Source organism: Canis lupus, chromosome 29 (assembly GCF_011100685.1).
Source record: "Canis lupus familiaris isolate Mischka breed German Shepherd chromosome 29, alternate assembly UU_Cfam_GSD_1.0, whole genome shotgun sequence".
NCBI lineage: Eukaryota > Metazoa > Chordata > Mammalia > Carnivora > Canidae > Canis > Canis lupus.
Genome location: NC_049250.1, coordinates 8,252,305 through 8,267,582, shown reverse-complemented (window position 1 = coordinate 8,267,582; position 15,278 = coordinate 8,252,305). Strand labels below are relative to the sequence as shown.

Below are 15,278 nucleotides of genomic sequence, written 5' to 3'. Positions count from 1 at the left end.
AGATCAATTTCCCCGTCACACCACATTGCACCCTGACAGCTGTCTTCATTGATGGGCTCTTTCTTGTCTCTCTGCCTTGTCCTAGCTCTCTCTCTCTCCTATCATCTCCACTTGTTCCAACCCTGCTTTCCTTTGAAGCTTTCAAGTGCCCTAGGCTAAGTACCTCTACCACATTTTACCTCTCCTAAATTGCCCTGCTACACACAGAAATGTTGAAGATTAATGTTACACAATATATTCGAAATAAAATAAGATGTTAATATTGTGCTATCCACAAGTCATCTTTTCCATAAGTATTCCAATTTTATGAAGCAGCTTGCTACCTACAGTTAATATAAATTGTTCTATCATTGTAATTTTTAATTTGGAGCACCAGATCCAGGTAGATAAAAAACCTGTTTCCTTTAGCCATTATCAAAATATTCACTTGCTTTTATTATTTGAACACTACACTAAAGTAAACAAATCACAGCTTTGAAAATGAGAAGCCAAGAATACGACAATTCAGGAACTGAGAAAAAATATTTTGCTTCAGAAATTCAATACACAGCACAATAAAAAGGGTGATTAATATAAATGCAATACCTAACACAGGATGTATATTAGTTTTTCACTTAATCCATGCAATAAGTTAGTGAAGTTAGTTTTGTCATCTCTGTTGTACAGATGAGAAAAATGAGGTTTAGAAACTCATTTTCTCAAGTGCATACATTTAGTTGATAACAGAACAGAAATTAAAATGAGCACTTTCTGATCCTAAACTCTTAATAGAAACATAATCATCATTTTTCTTCATAAAATCTGCAATGTGTTAGTTTCTAGGATATCTGTTAAGATATTCACTGGATTTACTTTTCCAGCAAGTGTATTATCAGATAAGAGCTTCAGAGTTGAAAAAAAAAAAAGGTGTCTATTTCAACCTTACTATTCTCTTACTACATTTTGCACCACACAAAACCACCTTCTCTAGACTGATTTTCACAAGAATTTTTTTAAAAATATTTTTCTAAGCTCTAGTATCTACACAAAACAAAGTAAATATCAAGAGAATGATGAGTCAGTAATGAATGTCTGCAGGCTTTTATCTTTGTCCTTATATAATTTTATGACAACATTTTAACTTGTTGAGTCCATCCCATTAACATGGGAGCCACTGGAAGATGTAACTACAAGTAGGAACACAGTTCTTAAAAACAACTTTACTGTGTATCCTTCATGTATAAAGAAAAGCTCTGTGTTGTGGATTATATGCAAGGAATTTCCTCAAGAATTCCAGGTAAACTGGAGTCCTTGCATTTATCCTAGGGATTTACTGTAGCTCAAATCTATTTAGAACTTCTCCTCTAGCACTGCTTCAACTGCAGAAATTGGTTGCTTGGTGGATGTTTTCATTCATTCATTCCATTAATATTTTTTGCCTTCTCTGCAGGTCTTGCAGGTAGGATATGCAATTTGGTTTTGGAAACAACCAAAAACAAATCAAAGTCAAGTCATTAAATAAGGTTGAGGTCCAAAGAGCAATACAATTTTCTAACATGACTGGTTTTCCGGTTTTCTTCAAGGCAATTCCTAAAATCTTTTTTTTTTTTAATTTAAGCTGCTCAACTGATGAATGGATAAGGAAATGTGGTATACATGCACAATAGAATATAACTCACCCATCAAAAAGAATGAAATCTTGTCATTTGCAACAGCGTGGATGGAACTAGGGGTACATTATGCTAAGCGAAACATGTCAGTCAGAGAAACACAAATACCATATGATTTTACTTGTCTGTGGAATTTAGGAAACAAAATAGATTAATATATAGGAGGGGGAAGAAAAAGAAAAAAAGAGAGGGGGAAACAAACGATAAGAGACCCTTAAAGATAGGGAACAAATTGAGGTTGATGGAGAGACGTGGGTGGGGAGATGAGCTAGATGGAGGACAGGTATAAAGAGGGCACTTGTGATGACAAGATGTTGTATGTAAGTGATGAATCACTAAACTCTACTCCTAAAACCAACAATGCACTATATGTTAACTAGAATCTAAATTGAAATTTGAAAAATAAATGAAAAATATAAATCAAATAAAATAGAAGTCAAGCTACTTGGCAACCCTTCAAACATCTAAACTTTTTCAAACTGCAGCCTTTGTACAAACTTAGTTTCCCAAACAGGTTACCACGAATGGCTTGTATGCCAGGAGACACTACTCTCTTCCATCTGTGGGGCAGCAAGGCCAGATATGAGGCCATTACAGTCCTCAAGACGGTCACTTCAGACTGAGCACGGCTTCATCTGCAGCTCTGAGAAGGCCACATGATTTGAGCAGAGTCTGACAGCATGCCCCCCCAGCCATGCCTGAATCAGAGGGCCAGATGAGCGACGCCCTGAACTCAGAGCAACGCTCCAACATTACATGGTAGCCAAAACAATGCACCTGGACATAAAATGCAGCCAGTTATACCATGCATGCCTCTTCTGTTGGACAAAGGATCATGGAGTTGCTAGACGGGTGTGTTTACCTGTGCCCAAGGAGCATGGTGTCACAATACAGAGTGATGCCAGTCAGGAGCAAGAAGGAGGTGATAAGCTGAGCAGGGGTCCTATAGGCAAAAGCCAGACTACAGTCCCAAATCTGTACCTTCAAAATATGGGAGGTTTATTCCTACATGGAGGATTTGGTTTAGTACTTACAAACTAGCTGCATGGGATTGGTTGGCAATCTGTGAATTAGAGTTTCACCACCATTTCTTAAAAACATGATATGGGGATCCCTGGGTGGCGCAGCGGTTTGGTGCCTGCCTTTGGCCCAGGGCGCGATCCTGGAGACCCGGGATCGAATCCCACGTCGGGCTCCCGGTGCATGGAGCCTGCTTCTCCCTCTGCCTGTGTCTCTGCCTCTCTCGCTCTCTCTCTCTCTCTCTCTGTGAGACTATCATAAATAAATAAAAAAAAATTTATAAAAACATGATATGAAAAAAATCCAACTTTGAAGTATTTTTGTATTAGCCAAAGAAATGGACTACATTTGTCAGTGAAAACAGGGAAATGTTGTTGGATTCTTTACTTTTGTTATAAATTTTATAATGAGAATAAAAAATGATTTCTTACCAATGAGGACTAATAAGAACCTGAAGATCATTCCAATCGAGTGGTCAATCACTCTAATTCAGTGGTTATTCTCAGCTTCACTCATAGTGGGGATAACCAGATATGTTTACATGATGGTATATAAAGTAGTATAAGTATATAAAGTAGCAATATCACCTATGACATAATCTAGCTAGAAATATTTAATTTTAATCTATCAGGATTTAAGATGCAAATTCCAGTTTCTACAAAATGCAGGCAATAGAGGAACAAGATAAATGACACGACAGGAAATAATTAAATTACGAGTTATGTTTTCCATTTATTAGGTCTAAGTATTTTTCATCAACATCTTTTAATGTTCTCTGTTAAGGCCTTGTACCTCTTTTGTAAGATTTATTCTAAAAACTTTCTATTCTTTATCAATATTATAAAACAAACCTTGTTTAAAATTAAATTTTCTGTTCCTCGTTTGAGTAAGAAATAAAATTAAGATTCAGATTCTTGGAAGAAAAAAAAAAGAATCCATATATTCGTTGGAACCCCAGGTATATCTTCTCCTAATCTAATGAGTCATCATGTAACTTGCTTTATTCATGCTTAATACTCAATTTTATTTTTTCCTGAGAGCTGAAGGCCTACCTTAGGAACTCTATCTCAATTCTGAGTTTACACATATATATACATTATGTTTGATGAGCTGAGTTTAGTTTCCCTTCCCTGCTGTTTTTATTATTGTTCACCTCTCTCCCTCTTCTCTCTGTCTGACCCACTCATCTATTATTTAAACTCATAGGCAACTTTGTATCAGCTCACTTTTTCTTCTAAGGGGTTTATTTCGTTTGCTGCATTTTTGAGAGTGGGAATGTACCAGCACTCATTTTCCCTGAAGCGGGGATTTATCACCCCATAAAAGCATCTCCTTCCAACCAATCCTACTTACCGTCTCTCCGTGACCTGGGTTCTGAGCCAGTCTGAAGAAGAATCCCTTCACAGGGATCCTTTATGGTAACGTGCCTAGCTCACAGAATCCTAGCTTGCAAAGCATGTTACTTTAGATTGTAAGGGAAAACAGGCAAGTTTACCCTGCCTCTGGCATGACTCCAAATATCTGAAATGTTAGAACGTGGTGTTTTTGTTTTTTTTTGTTTGTTTGTTTGTTTTTTTTGCTGAAACATTATACAATCCCCGGAGTTCGGAGTGCAGAACTGCTGTATTCCTACTACTGATTTGTTAGGGATCGAGGGGCAGGGAGACAGCAAGTTCCATAATAAAGCATCTGTATCTGAGTGGGAGGAAAGGGAAGCAGGGGAGGAACAGGCACCTGAAAGACATCATTCAAATTAGGCATCTGCCATCCTGAAAATGATGAAAGAGGACATTGCAAGGACTTTTAAAATCCCTCCTACAGCTCCCAGAGCACCACTCATCACCAAGGGTTTACCAATCACCCTTTTTTTTTTTTTTTTTTTTGTGGTTTCTGTAGTAAATCCCTTTTGTCTAAAGTTTGAGACCTCAGAATTAGAAGAAGGAGTGAACCTGATCCTGACATGGAAATCAGAATTCTCTGGATTAGATACCTTAAGAGAAGATTCTCTTCCCTTTTGTGAGTCTGATTTCTGGAACAGCCTTTTTCCCAGAAGGTAACTGCAACATCTATTAGTTTGAAATAAATATTTACAACACCACGAAAAAATGAATTCCCCGCAAGCCACTGCCACTATTCAAATATAAAGAAATGAATACAGAAATGCATGCCATTTTGCTTCCAGGATAGATGGGGAAGGGGATGAAAGAGATCCTCTTGGGGTGTACAACGGATATCGACCCTCACCCCTTCCAACAGTCAGGCCACACATTTATTCAGCATCCACTACGCCCCAAACACTGGCCAGGTTCTGGGGCACTAAGTATCCTTGCACTATCCTAGGGGCATCCCTCTCTCTCTTTCCCCTTCTCTTTCTCTCTTTCCTGATATTTAAAAAGCTACAGGGAAAGAAGCAGATTCACCAAGAGAAACCAACTCAGCAGACATTCATTATTCCAATCAGAAACAAACCAAACCTGTAGTAGATGCCAGGGAGGAGGCTTCCCCCGAAAGTTCTGGCAGAACCTGGTTTTTGCCACTGTCTGGGCTGGCCACCTGGGTGTCACTTGGACCCTCTAGGGTTCTGAGGATTCTAATTCCAGGATTGTAAGGAGCCTTGCCAGTGTCTAGCAATGCACATTGTCTAGCAAAGCCACGCCTGGCGCGGTCATTCCACGCACACGGATGTCTCGTCCCTGGTTGTGTATTTAAAGTTGTCGGGTGACGCCAGGCACGCCAATGCCCAGGTACAGCGAGATTCCATTCCTTTGGGGTAGGATTTGTTCGTGCACTCCTTATGCCCGGAGTACTGCCCTGAGGCCCGCTGCCTTTACAAAGCCCAGGCCACTGGGGGAAATCTCACTTACTGATGCAAAATCCCCTCTCCGTTGGAGAGAGAGTAAGCAGCTGGAGAGGAGACCAGCAGCCCCCTCGGGGGAAGAGCCTCAAGCGTTCAAGGGGCACGTTATGCTTTTCTGGCAAGACGTCAGCACCGGCTTCCTCGGGCTAGGTCGGGCGTTCCGCCGCCGCACCCCAGCGCTCCGCTTTCCATGTTCCCAGCTGCAGACTCACCCCTGCCCGAAGGCAGGCCTTGCACCCCTGCAGCTCTGCGGTCACTCCGGGTGCGGGTGCGGAGCTGGCCCTGAGACCCCTTCCCCGGGCTCCCAAACCTACGCAGGAGAGCGCTGCCCTCTAGCGACCAAAACGGGCGATGCAGCGCGGCCCGGGCCCGGGGAGCCCCTGCGGCTGCCGGTGCCAGCCAAGGCGGGGGTACGGCCCGTCCTTGTCGAGGGCGCCTGTGGCGGAGAAAGACCCGAGCCCCTCTGTACCGGCTCGGCTGGGACTGTGTGTGGTTTCCCCCTAGGGCCAGGACAGAGAGACGCATGGATGGATAAATAAACAAGATGTGCGACGAACAGGTGGTAGACGAACCGAGAGGTACAGGGACCACGGATGATTAGATCACCCCTTGCCAGGGCTTTGCCTATGTCAGACACAGGCTAGATGCCTTCGTCCGTTATGTCATCTGTGCCTCTCCGGAGTCTTAGGAATGGCGCATTACCCCCTTGTCCCTCTGCCAAATGGGAACACTGAGGCCTTACGCAAGATAAGTAACCAGCCCCCTGGCAACCTTCCGCAGAGCTAGGAAGTGGCAGGGTGGGTCTCGACCCACAGCCCGGACCCCGCCGTTGGCTCTCGGCGCCCAGCCCCGGGCGCCGGTGGACGGAGTCCCCGCACTGCCCCTCGCCATCACCCCCTGTGCCCCGGCACCCCGACAGCGCACCCGCCCCGCACCCCTCCCACTCATCAGACATCCCCAGGACACCCCAGGCAGCGCGCTTCCGGCAGAGTGTCCCCGACCTGGAAGCCTGCCTGGGGAGCTGGGTACGGGCTGGTCCCCGCCCGGGGGGACGCTGCCCCCATCCACGTTTGTCAAGGGGTCTCACTTAAGTGCAAGGGGAAAGCTCAGCCCCGAGATTGTGGGGTCCCCCCTAAGTTTCCATCATTCTTTCCTTTAACCCTTCACAGCGCCTAGGACGCGCGCAGCGCTGTTAGAACCTGCAGCAGGGACGCGGAGCCCCGAGAGGACAGACGGGGGGACAGACGGCAGCCCCCGCGAGCGCCCCCGCGAGCACCCACTGGCCGGGACAGGCAGAGGCCGCGCAGGCCCACTAGCTCGCGGACTAGCCAGCGCGCTCCAGCAGTCCGAGTCCGTGCACCTGCGCCTCCCAGCGACCCCCCCCCCCCCCCCCCGGCTCCCGCCCCGGAGTCCGCAACGCCAGGGAGAGCAATTCCGGCGACCTCACTGGGGGCATGTGATGTCATCCCACGGCTCCCGCGCGGCCTCGCTGCCTGGGCGTGTCCCCGCCGCGAGCGGGCCCCGCGCGCCCCCCACCCCGGGCGGTGCGGGCGGCCGGACCCCTCCCGCGCGGGCGGCGGGGCTGGCGTAGGGCCTGCGTCACGGCAGCCGGCCGGCGATTGGGGCGCGCGCGCCTCCGTGGCTTCGGGGCTAATTATAAAGTGGCTGCCGCGGCCGCCAGCCCCGGGACGGCGCGGACCCGCAGACGCCGAGGCCGCGACGGTGAGGCCGGGTCTGCCCGCGCACCTGGCGCGCACCTGGCCGCCTCGGCCCGCGCCCGCGCCCGCCGGCTCACACCTGCCCTCTTCTCTCCCCTGCAGAGCACAGCCCGGGACCCGATGTCTCCGAGCAGCCTGCGCCGCCGCGTCGCCGTCAACGTGAGTGAACTTGTCCGAGCAGCGCCTTGGCTGCCCGCGTGTGGCGCCGTCCGCCTGCTCCGGCTTCGCGTTTTGGGTTTTTGCGGGTTTCCCCGCGGCGTTTCATTCATTGCATGGGGTGTCCCAACTCTCTTCTGGCCCCGGTTTGTGAGTCGGGTGAACCCCGCCCCGGAGGCGCCCGTTCTCTCGCATTTGGTCTTCGCCTTCGGGTTTTGTCCCCAGGTCCTCCCGAGGCGGTGCGAGCCCAGGGAGCGAGCCGAGCGCCTGGGCGTCCCCGGGTTCGGGGCGGGGGGGGGGGGGGGGAGCGTCAACCTGGGCCCCTGGCAACTCCAGAAGCGGCTCAGGAGGGCGCGGCCCTGCGAGCTTCTGCTCCACAGCCCCCGGGTGGGACCCGCTTTGCTCCCGGAACGCTCGGAGTTCGCGCCCCCTTTTCCCCGCAGCCCATGGCGCGGCTCCTGAGACTCTGCGCTTGGCTCCTGGCGCTCGGCCCCGGGCTCCTGGCGACCGTGAGGGCGGAGTGCGGCCAGGACTGCGCGACCTGCAGCTACCGCCTGGCGCGCCCGAGCGACCTCAACCCCCTGGTGAGTGTGGGCCGGGGCCGGGCCGGGGCTGGGGCTGGGGCCGGGGCCGGGCCGGGGCTGGGGCTGGGGCCGGGGCTGGGGCTGGGGCCGGGGCTGGGGCCGGGGCTGGGGCCGGACGCCGCCTGGACCCCCGGCGACGCAGGGGCCCCACTGCTGCCGGACGCCGGACGCCGACACAGCCCCGCCCCAGCCCCCAGCCTCAGGACCCCCGACCATCCAGGGACCGGTGAGGGCGGCAGTGTCGCCACCCAGACCAAGTTCGCTTTAACCCCGGGGGTGCAGGAGCTCCGAGATGTCCCCGAGAGCAGCTCGTCGCCCCACCTGTCCCAAGGCAGATACCAAGAGCCCCTTCCAGACAATCCATCCTCCCATCCTTCCTGCAACTAGTGTCATAGTATATCAGTGACATTTCGTTATCTTTCTTTGGATTTCATTTCCCCAGTCCTTCCACCCTCAGATCACGCAAGCCCTTACCCTCACCTGTGGATAGAGAGAGCCTGGAGCAAAGGGTCCGGATCCCGAGGAAGGGAGAGGAGCGGGGTGCGCAGTAGACGGGAAAGAAAGAGATCAGCACGTCCTACCTACCAGCAAGTGACGCTGAAATTCAACTTCTGTCTTATCCTGGATGCACTTTTGTAATAGCCACTAAGACAGCAGTTGAATTTGGCTATGAAAAAGCACAGGAGAGGTGGCCAGTGTCCAAGGAGGTGACAACAATGCAAAGATAAACTACCTGTCAGGGGCTGTGGGGAGGGCGGAGAGAGAAGCTGAGAACAAGAGAACACTCATATTCTGATCAGAGTCCCTGTGCTCTTAAATTGCCCCAGGTGCTCTACTGAATCGGAATCTTTGAATTTGGGACTCCAGGAAGCTTCATTTTAACTTACCCCTCCAATGACTCCTTTGCACTGTCTTGTCAATTTGTTGAAATTCTATGATAACTTAAAAGGCTAGGTAGAGAATAATGTATTAACCCAAGGAGTTAAGTCCCTCATTTGAGCCTTTGAAGAAATTTTGTGAAGTAGATGCGTAAAATAGGGATGAAAATTAAGGAAAGAATTCCACAAAACCCAAGGCGTACATTTCAGGTTCAACGTTTCCTTGTTTCATTTGAGTTACCTGATCCATTTCATTCCATCTGTGCAGGTACTAACATGGCACTAAAGAGAGGACACATAGTAGGGCTTTATATTTAAACTGTGATGAAATGCTGCATCGTAAGTTTTATTATGGATAATAATTCCCTTCATCTATCTTTTGTCTTTCTGATTTAACTGGTTGGTTTTTCTGGGGCTTACATGTAGGGTTGTTATTTTCTCTGTGACAAAAGGCTTTGTTAATGACTATGTTGTTGGTATTATAGCAGTTCTGGAACTTCAGCTCAGATGCAGAAGACATGAGAAATGAGATTGCCTGACTAAAACCATGTAGAATCAACATAACAAATATTGGGCCTCTACCGTCTGAAAGACACTTGTACTTGGTTCTGTGGTGGATGCAAAGCTAAGCAAGCATGCCGTGATTGATGTCCATATTGAATTCACTGTGTAATACGATCTTGACCATAGAACACAGAGTGTGATAAATATTACCGAAAAATGCATAGGAGCTTATTTTTTATTTTTACTTTTTTATTTTTTATTTATCCGTGAGAGACAGTCAGAGAGAGCAGAGATATAGGCAGAAGGAGAAACAAGCTCCTCGCAGGGAGCCGGATGTGGGACTCAATCCCAGGACCCGGGGATCACGACCTGAGCCAAAGGCAGATGCTCAACCTCTGAGCTACCCAGGGGCCTCTGCATAGGAGCTTATAAATTAACAGAAGTTCTTTAGGGTGAATGTTTTATTCTAATTATTTGTCATTATTTCTTTTTGAAGGAATCCCAACATTAAGAAGCCTTTTGGTAGTACTGTACAAAATATTGAGTGGTAATTTTTGACAGAGATCATTTACATTTCATTTTATTTTATTTATTTTTTTTTTATTTTTTTTTTTTAAAGATTTTATTTATTATTTATTCATGATAGTCACAGAGAGAGAGAGAGGCAGAGACACAGGCAGAGGGAGAAGCAGGCTCCATGCACCGGGAGCCCGACGTGGGATTCGATCCCGGGTCTCCAGGATCGTGCCCTGGGCCAAAGGCAGGCGCCAAACCGCTGCGCCACCCAGGGATCCCTACATTTCATTTTAGAATGGAAATGTTATTGACATCTGAACATCTTGCATTTTTAACGATATTTTTATTTCCTAGATATCAAGAATAACATGGGATCATTTTAACAGCATCATCTGTAGATTTTTATATATGCATCTATTTAATTTTCTTAAATAATTTTTAAGAGCTGGTTAAAGATCCCTAAGGAATTTCGTTGCACTAATAGAGTGCTTTTTTGCATTGTGAAAATAATATGTGTGTATTTTATATAAATTAATATATCAATATATTTTAAATACCAAGAAAGGACCTGGTTTTTCTAAATCAAGGGTCTGTAACCTGAATTCTATAAGTATACTTCAAGCAACTATCGAAAACCCTGAAATACCCAGAAATATTATATAGATTTTATAAATTATCATGTAATATTAGTTCTCTTTTTATCATACCCAAATAATCTGTCGGTAGAAGAGAACCTAACAAGGTTATTAGAACATATAGTCTAAATCTTACAATGATTAGAATTTAATTATTTTATAATAAAAAGAAGGAATTATATATTTTATCAAATAATATGATTTCTATTGGGGGAAAAATTTTTTGTATACCTGTAACTAAATGCTAACAAACATGAATAATGTGTGAACATTTGCATATGATAATTTCATATCAGACCTTATCATTACAAACATTTGGTTCAAGGTGATTAAATCAGTTTTACTCTGTTTAAATCTGTTTTCAATCAAGAGAGAGGGAAAGCAAATCAATATGTTATAATCCAAATAATTCATAGGACTTAAAATGAGTTTTAGAATGTCTTTCTTTTCCGATTTACTTTGAAACTGTTGTTTTCCTTCAAAGAATGAAAATGTTTGAGGGCACCTGGGTGATTCAGTGGTTGAGCATCTGCCTTCGGCTCAGGTCGTGATCCCAGGATCCTGGGATCAAGTCCCACATCAGGCTTGAGCCTGCTTCTTCCTCTGCCTATGTCTCCAACTCTCTCTGTGTCTTTCATGAATAAATAAATAAAGTCTTAAAAAAAAAAAAGAATGAAAATGTTTGCAGGAATACTAGATGCCATTCCAGGTAGAATAGTAACTCAAGAGAGTAAACAAAACTTATTAGTATTGATTTTATGTATGAGACAAGAAGATGGAAGGAATCTGGGGCTGATGTTCCTAATTAGGTAAAGAGAAATTTCTCCCTCTTGGTTAGAAAAAAGCTCAAACAAAATGCAATCAACAATGGAAAATTATCCAGTGAAATTAGATTGTGCAGGCAGCCAATCTAAGTTAAAATTGGGTGGGAAAAGTCTTTGACAATATTGAAATGGCATGGCAGAGATACAATCTGTTAAAATTCAAAGAAAAATTCTAATTCAATTCAGTTAATTACCTACAGTGATTCCACTTTCCATTGACTTGCCTGTTCGGTATACTGAAAAGTTGTGATAAGAAAATGGCAATTACTTTTTTATATGAGAGTTTCCATATCAAAGCACACACTCAATGGTTCACGAAAATGCCTTTACCTAATGAAATCTGAAAAGCCTCTTGGTATCACTAACTAGAATTCTTTTCCCAGGCTTGCACCCTGGAATGCGAAGGGAAACTACCCTCTCTCAAAACCTGGGAAGCCTGCAAGGAGCTCCTGCAGCTGTCCAAACTGGAGCTTCCTCAAGATGGTGCCACCGCCCTCAGGGAGACCAGCAAGCCGGAGGAGAGCCATGCACTGGCCAAAAAGTATGGGGGCTTCATGAAAAGATATGGAGGCTTCATGAAGAAAATGGATGAGCTTTATCCTCAGGAGGCAGACGAAGAGGCCAATGGAGGGGAAGTCCTGGCCAAGAGATATGGGGGCTTCATGAAGAAGAACGGAGAGGAGGAGGATGTCCTGGCCAACTCCTCAGACCTGCTCAAAGAGCTGCTGGGAACCGGGGAGAACCGAGAAGGTGGCCCCCACCAAGAGGGCAGTGATGATGAAGATGTGAGTAAGAGATATGGGGGCTTCATGAGAGCCTTAAAGAGAAGCCCCCAACTGGAAGAAGAAGCCAAAGAGCTGCAGAAGCGGTATGGGGGCTTCATGAGAAGAGTCGGTCGCCCCGAGTGGTGGATGGACTACCAGAAAAGGTATGGGGGTTTCCTCAAGCGCTTTGCCGACTCTCTGCCCTCTGACGAAGAAGGCGAAAGCTACTCCAAAGAAGTTCCTGAGATGGAGAAAAGATATGGAGGGTTTATGAGATTTTAACCCCATTGGCCGCCAGTGACCCCAGGCCCCAGCCAGCCTTCCTCTGCCCCCTGGTCAATCGTGTCTTACTATCGCGCACTGCTTGCATTGTAGAGCTGACTGTATTATCTGGATAACTTAACTATACAACCTGAAAGTGCTCACTTCAGGTCCTGTGTTCTCTTGACAGTGTTTATGCTCAGTATTGGTCTATTGCAGCTGTGTCATTTTCATGCTACAATCGCTGTTGTTCCTTGTCCCTTTATTTTTGACAAAGCACCAGTAATTGCTTATTTGTAAATAGATCCAATAAACCCATTACCCCAGCTGCATGACATCTTTGTAAGTTTCTTCTTCTCCCAGGTCCTCACTCGCCTTCTGGTTTCCACCTAAATCCTAAAGTTGAAGACACTGAAGCTTTGGACAGAATCATCATCACTGACTTCCTTCTCTTCCAACAGCCAAGGCTGCAAAACCATTTTTTTTAATTTACTTCCACATATATAGGGACGCCTGGGTGGCTCAGTGGTTGAGCATCTGCCTTTGGCTCAGGGCGTGATCCCGGGGTCCTGGGATCGAGTTCCACATCGGGGTCTCCACAGGGAGCCTGCTTCTCCCTCTGCCTATGTCTCTGCCTCTCTCTCTGTGTCTCTCATGAATAAATAAATAAAATCTTTAAAAAAATAATTCCTCATAGCTTAGGTGAGTGAACACACTGAGCAAAGCACAGCATATTTCCAGTCTCATTTCTGGAAATCACATACAGGAAGAAAAACCAAAGCCTGATAGAGAAACTAGCTGTGCCCTCATAAAGAAGGAGATCTGCACTTATATCCAGAGGTGCATGTCTGTTTTCTTCAGCAAAGCATTTAAGAAGTTAGTAAGAAATACAAAATAATTTAGCTCCATGTCACAAATGCAGATGAAGTCCAGGAAGGTTAAATAGTTGAACCAAGGTTGCCCAGCAGTTTAAGGATAAAAAATAAAATGAAGACCCCAAACTTCTTCTTGCTCCCTAGCAATGTCCTTTACACTCCAGCTCCTGATCTCTCACTCTGGTCACTACCAAGAATTGTAAAAACTTGGGACTGTATCCTCTTCAGTAGTGTATATCCTTATACCACAAGCAATGGTGGGTTCTCCAGTAACTGACAAACGGACATATGTGAATAAAGGAATGAATGAAGGAATTTGGTGACCAGATCACTGGAAAAGGTATTATGGATGCTTTAGAAGGCAAATTACCACACAAGAGGCTTATGGCTACTTCATATTAATTAAACCATTTGGGGAAACATTCAGGAACAAACACCAAAACTGTAACATTCTTCCTTTTTTTCTAATTGAAACTACTTGCTGCTCAACTCCCATCCACCAGGACCCTCACTCATTTTCTCTTTTGTGCTCTTTCTGACAAAATTCAGTGTTTAGCAACTCAGAAAAATAGAGGAAGAGTCTCTGCTCTGCAGCCCACCACCTGTGTGCTCCATTCTGATGAGGCAACTCTGCTGTCTTGGGCAGTCTGTCCCTCTGTGTCCAACCCTGCTAGGGTCCCCAGGACATCCACATGGCCAGGCACTATTAGAAGACTCCTGTCCTTCTGATCACTGCAAGCCACTCAGAGCCACACCACCACCTATCGTCTTGATCCCGGGCACTCTAACTTTTTCTTCCAGGTGAGAGCCCTCTCCTTTTGAACTAGAAATGGAAGTAATGTGTTTGAAGCAGATCAGGAAAAAGGTGATAAACAACAGCTGGCCCTTGGAAACCAGTGTCGTGAGCAACAGGGAGTGGCAAGCCTGTAGCACATTGGAGGTATTAGGTCTCTGTTCATCCTTAGACAATTGTTTCCCTGGGAAATGCCAGCATCATATTGCCAGACTTTTCCAAAGAAACCTGAAACCCAGACTTTTGTGGTAATAGCCCAAGTTTTTAACTGGGGCCATTGATTCCATTTAAAACGACATAGACCAAACAAAACCCATCTGCAGATCAGATTTGAGAGACATGGGGCTAGTCTTTTGAGGGAAAAAAAAAAAGTCATTTAATTCTCTCCCCTAGAGCAAAGGACCCAAACCTTGGAAACAGGAATCCAGCCTATTTCCTAGAGATGGTGAGAGTAAAATGCCCTTGTCCCTCCATGATAAGATAGTAACATCATTATTATAATAATACAACATGTATTATTATATATTTGCACATATATATACATACCTCATACAATAGGGTCTGAGAAAAATCACAATTTTTACAATCAAATGAACACAATATTTTCCAAATCAAGCACAGTTCTTTATGTAGGAGCCCCTTCTTTACTATTTTGTGGTAGCTGTGTAGACCGGACTGAAACTCTAACAGACCTCTCACCTCTTTCACCACCTGGCACCTCTGCTACGTGTCCAGCAGTGCCTGGGGTCAGACAGTACCATTCACTCTTGCATTTCCTCCCCTCTCCTTCATCTAGAAGGTGAAGAACCACAAAGGTTTAGGGAGGGAGAGAGCCGAGAAGGAGGACAGGGAAACAAGAAAAGAAGAAAGAGGAAAAGATGGCCAGGGCGGGGGCTCCTTCTCTCTGGCTGCCTATGAGGCCGCCTGCTCCTGCTGGAAGGTGAAAGTAGTCCTTAGCTTCACAGTACGGGTCGCCGCTGTCCAGGAGATGTGACTTGAGGGGTGCTCTGCGGTCTTCCTGGGCCCCCAGATAACTCTCACGTTGTCTGGCCTGCAGTCTGAAATCCATCATTGGGGTTTGGGGCCTTTCACTCTTAAAGTCATTGATTTTCAAGAATGTCCTAATCAGGTTCCCAGGAGCCTTTGCCCAAGTCTCCGGGGATGCTGTTTGCAACGCAGAGAACTGTGGACAGTTAGCTGCTGACTCAGATAGCTCTGATTGTGCTTCGGTGTGTGCTCAGCAC

General features: G+C 46.1%; 1 protein-coding gene across 1 annotated transcript; it reads left to right on the top strand.

Moving 5' to 3' along the window:
- The first annotated feature begins 7,153 nt into the window (after positions 1-7,153).
- PENK (proenkephalin) lies at positions 7,154-12,701 on the top strand. Its single transcript, XM_038579349.1, has 4 exons — positions 7,154-7,248; positions 7,347-7,403; positions 7,844-7,984; positions 11,725-12,701. Exons 2-4 carry the CDS (start codon positions 7,365-7,367, stop codon positions 12,385-12,387), a joined length of 843 nt encoding a protein of 280 aa, XP_038435277.1. The 5' UTR covers positions 7,154-7,248; positions 7,347-7,364; the 3' UTR covers positions 12,388-12,701.
- Positions 12,702-15,278: the final 2,577 nt, after the last annotated feature.

Bases quoted from the DNA above. Each gene is read 5' to 3' on its own strand.
- PENK (XM_038579349.1), top strand. From the start codon at position 7,365: ATGTCTCCGAGCAGCCTGCGCCGCCGCGTCGCCGTCAAC. The intron at 7,404-7,843 runs GTGAGTGAACTT...TTTTCCCCGCAG, and splicing joins GCCGCCGCGTCGCCGTCAAC to CCCATGGCGCGGCTCCTGAG. The intron at 7,985-11,724 runs GTGAGTGTGGGC...TTCTTTTCCCAG, and splicing joins CGAGCGACCTCAACCCCCTG to GCTTGCACCCTGGAATGCGA.